This window comes from Phragmites australis, chromosome 16 (genome assembly GCF_958298935.1).
Source record: "Phragmites australis chromosome 16, lpPhrAust1.1, whole genome shotgun sequence".
NCBI lineage: Eukaryota > Viridiplantae > Streptophyta > Magnoliopsida > Poales > Poaceae > Phragmites > Phragmites australis.
Genome location: NC_084936.1, coordinates 20115310 through 20120042, shown reverse-complemented (window position 1 = coordinate 20120042; position 4733 = coordinate 20115310). Strand labels below are relative to the sequence as shown.

Below are 4733 nucleotides of genomic sequence, written 5' to 3'. Positions count from 1 at the left end.
TCTTACGCATTCTAGGTTATAGAGAGATATGCCTTGGTAAGGTTTTGTGGGGTAGTACTGTTACTTGTACATTCTACTGTAGAAAACTTAGGATATACTATTTGCCAAGTTGAGGTTTATCCTGAAATTTCAGTGATGGGAAAGCTACATTGTATGTAAAATTCTTTGGATACAACTTGAAGCAGCATCGACAGGCTAGTTGCTTTCAACCTTATTTTCTGGATGTAGAGTCTGCACCGTCCTACTATTTGTTGGTCTTTTACCTGTTATATTTCAGCTATTTGAGAACTGGAGGCCACTTTGTGCTTGGTTGAGGGGACCTAACTGTCGTGCGACACTCGTGCGATTTCTGTTCTTCTGATGGATCAAGATTTGCTTAATCTGAATGACATTTTTGGTGCGAGTATTTGCAGATTGTCTGAAGACTACTGTTTTGCTGGTACATGCTCAAACTTCCTGTATATCTTTACTATATACATCATGCTGCTGTGCACAACTGGAGGAACTTTTCTTCGTCCAATCACATTGTTCAGCATGGATGGATCCTGCCTGGAGTAGCTGGCAATACAGCTTGCTGCTTTGGTTTGTTCGCTTTTTCAGCCGCCTTTTCGTTCTGGGATGGGATCCCAAACTTGAAATGATCACTCTCACTCGGGATGTTAGAATTAAAGGGCACCTACCGAGTGAAATGACCATCAGTAAGTTTTGGGGTGTAATCTTGAATGCACTGATCATCTGTGGGTCGATCTAGATGCTAGAGATCGTGATGGCAGACTCTGAACTCTGAGCTGTGATGATCTGAAGAGATACCGGATCTAGTTGCGCTTATGCGGATTAGAAACTATCAGCACCCAGTAGCCGCTAGCATTGTTCAGAGTTGAGGTATTCTGATGGGCTACCTTTTTCCTTGCCATATTGTTTACTTGCAGGATCGAACAAAATCTTGCAGCAGCAACATGTGCTTTTCACAGGTGGAAGGAGAAACATGTGCCATCCTACTACCGAGAAAAAAGAAACATCTGAATCGCAGGCTTGAGTTCATGTGCATCGGACTCTGACAGTCGGCATTTGTCGGCGTATATCTGCGAAGCATACCAAGGAACAGATTTGCCAGGTAGAGAAGCGGCGCACCATGCCTGATCCAGAAAAGATTGGACCAAGCATATCTCACTGTCCGTATCCACCGAGCTCGAAACAAAGCAGCGGGCCATGTAATAATCATAGTTTTTTTTTTGTATTGGTGACAATGAAAAGATACACCAGATACCTTAGTTTTACACTAACGGATCTGGTAGCTTCTTTCACCGAATTTGGTCCTGTTAGTTCCAAGACTTGGGTTATTTTGTTCCGGCTCGTGCTCTCTGATCGTAAATACATATCGTTTTTTATAAAATATAATCTTCAAAGCATAACTTTGATCACTATTTTTATTAAAATATATTTAAAAATTTATTGAATTTGTGATATTATGAAAGCAGTTTTTAAGACAAATATACAAATATAATTTTAAAATTTCTAAACTAAATATTCGAAAGCTATTACTAGTCAAAGTTTAAAAAGTTTGATTGATTTTTCTTTCAAAATAATATATATTTATGACTGGATGGAATAGTTTATTTTGGACTTTCATATAGCAAATTTTAGCTATGGCTTTCATATAACAAATTTTAGCTAAGTCCTTAAGGCAATTGATGTTTAGCCGGACCCGCCCCGACAAAAAGACGCCCGGTAAACTACCGGCGGCAGCTTTCCCTCCCGCGCGACGGCGACCCGACTGCCATGGTTCCTTCCAGTACCCCACCGCAGCCTGCCAGCCTCGACCCCTTCACGGCTAAGTCACCCAACAAAAAAGAGTCTCCACTCCCCAGCCAGCTAGCCAAACCCCAAGCCGAAAGCAGCCGCCATTGTTGGCATTGCACCACCAAAAGCAGCTGCTGCCGCTGCTGCTGCCGGCGACGCGGATGGGTGCCGCGCGAGCACGGTGTTGGAAGCTTCTGCCCTTCCGCTCACAGCCGCCGGCAAGGGAGGGAGTCCCTGTGCCAGAGGAGGTGCCGGTGGAGTTCCTGTGCCCGGTCTTGGGCACACCGATGGCGGACCCGGTGATCCTGCCGTCGGGGCGGACGTATGAGCGCGCGTGCGTCCAGGCCTGCGTGAAGCTCGGCGTCTCGCTCGGCCCGAATGGAGTGCTGGTAGGGGAGGCGCCCGGTGGTGCAGTGGTTGACGTGGCCATACCCAACGACGCGCTCCGGGCGGCCGTCCGGACGTGGTGCGCGCGCTCTGGTCGCGCTGCGCCCGTGGCGCCTTCTGCGGAGAAGGCAAGGGAGGGAGTGCTCCGCGCGGTGCCACCGGTGCCATCGCCAGCACCGGCGAGGTCGTCGTCGAATCTGTCGTGCTCGTCGTCGGGGGCGTCCGCTGCGTCGACGTCGTCGTCGACGACGACGGAGATAGCCGCGGTGGAGGTGGAGGTGGAGAAGGAGGCGGTGAAAGAGAAAGAAGCGGTGTCGCTAAGGGTTGGTGAGGCGGAGGAGGAGGCGGTGGCGAAGGCGGTGGAGGCGGGGGATGAGAGGGAGGTGGAGGCGGCGATGGCCGCGCTGCGGCGAGCGACGCGGGAGGGCACGGCGAGCCGGCGCGCGCTCTGCGGGCCGCGGCTGCTCGCGGCGCTCAGGCGCGTGCTGCTGTCCTCGCGCCACACCGCCTCTGCGCGCGCCGACGCCGCCGCGGTGCTGGCGAACCTCTCCCTCGAGCCGGAGAACAGGGTGCCTATCGTGCGCGCGGGCGCGGTGCCGGCGCTCGTCGAGGTCATCGCCTCGACCGCCGCGCCGCCGGAGGCGTGCGAGCACGCGGCCGGCGCGCTCTTCGGCCTCGCCCTCCACGAGGGCAACCGCGCCGCCATCGGCATGCTCGGGGCAGTGCCGCCGCTCCTCGCCGTCATCGCCGCCAGCAACCACGCCCCGCGTGCGCGCCACGACGCCGGGATGGCGCTGTACCACCTCTCCCTCTTCGCTGTGAACCAGTCCAAGCTCGCGCGCGCCCCGGGCGCGGCCAGGAACCTGCTCTCCATCGCGCGCGAGCACGCCGAGCCCTCGCCCATCCGCAGGCTGGCGCTCATGGTGGTCTGCAACGTGGCCGCCTGCGCGGAGGGCCGCACCGCGCTGATGGACGCGGGCGCCGTGGCGACGGTGACCGCCATCCTGTCCGACGACGCGCGCAACTCGGAGCTGCAGGAATGGTGCGTCGCGGCATTGTACGGTATGAGCAGGGGCAGCCCGCGGTTCCGGGGGCTCGCCAGAGCGGCCGGCGCCGACCGCCCGCTCATCCTCATCGCCGAGCAAGCGAACCCCGGCGTTCACAAGGGGATGGCGCAGACGGCGCTGCGCACAATGCTGGGCCTGGGCGACAGCGACCTGTCGGACTGCAGGGACAGCGAGGGCTACTATGGCGCATCGGCGCCGCCTCACCGCCGGCGCGTGGCGAGCTGGGGCGCTCCGCCTGCCGCGACACCGCCAAGCTCTCATCAATGCCGATCCGTATGCATTGATTAATTGACGTTTATATGCTACATGATGGTGTGACGTGCTTTCTTCGGGTTGAAATCGTGGTGTGCTTTCTTCTTTCTTGATTGGTCCGTCATTTTTGATGGATGGTGCAGTGAATTGGTGATGAAACCAGAGTAGTGCATGTGTGTATGTTTGTACTCTGTACTGTACTGCTACGTTGTTCTTGTCATGCCAGCCAAACTGTATATAGGTTATTGCTTGCAAGTTAATGCAATGTTTTGTTAATTGCATTATATTATTGTACTAATTGCAAAGTTTACATATATTATGCATCATTTTCTTGGTGAATTTAGCGATCAAGTTTTCATACCGTTAGGGTGGGTGTGGTTCCCTGATATCCCCTAATTTGACCTAACAAATATGGAGAATTTCAAAAAGAAATCTATTTGATTACCTGCATCTATTATTACAGTCTGGTTTAATAGGTGCAAATATAAGATATCATCTTGGCTCGGCAGATACAAGCTCTGTATCCACTTATATAGGTGGGCTAACTTGTCAGTGCCACAAATTATTTTCATATGAGTAACCAATCATAATCTCGACTCTAGTATCCGCTTATGCGGTTTCAAATTCAATCAATCAAACATAAACTCTGCCCAATCTATCTAAACATATACAATCAATAAAACACTATTCTTTTCAACAAATATGACTCCGCTCAATATATTTATATGATGCAGCTCGACGAAACCTCATCTGAGGAACTAAACACACCCTTAACAACCGGTAGGGATCTAAATACGACTTTATTTGCAATCAGACACACCATAGCAATGCGATGTCAAAGCATAAACCTTTATTTAAGATTAATCTGTCAACTCAATAATGTCAAAGCTTTTTTAGATTGGTAAGAGGTCCAGAATAAGTAGGTGAGTTAGATATCCGAATGAGGGTTCATCATTGAAAGGAAATGCTTGCCTAGCTTGCTTTCTGTCCAACACACTCCAACACCATGAACTTTTCATATTGAGAAACCCTGGGATGGCTGGACCACCGGACCCATTGTGACGGCATTACTTAGTTTGGGATGCAAGAGACTGCTGTTGCAGCTTTGCTTGGTTCCTTTCTGTTAGAGACCATTTGATAAGACCATGCATAACGGATTTTCTTCGCGATTTAGAATCTCTTCGCGAAAAGATTTTCGTTTCATTCAACGCTCTAACGATATTACTT

At 51.2% G+C, this 4733-nt stretch overlaps 1 protein-coding gene across 1 annotated transcript; it reads left to right on the top strand.

Moving 5' to 3' along the window:
• Positions 1-1844: 1844 nt before the first annotated feature.
• LOC133895732 (U-box domain-containing protein 39-like) lies at positions 1845-3820 on the top strand. The gene has a single exon (XM_062336228.1). The coding sequence runs from the start codon at positions 1962-1964 to the stop codon at positions 3540-3542; it is 1581 nt and encodes a 526-aa protein (XP_062192212.1). The 5' UTR covers positions 1845-1961; the 3' UTR covers positions 3543-3820.
• Positions 3821-4733: the final 913 nt, after the last annotated feature.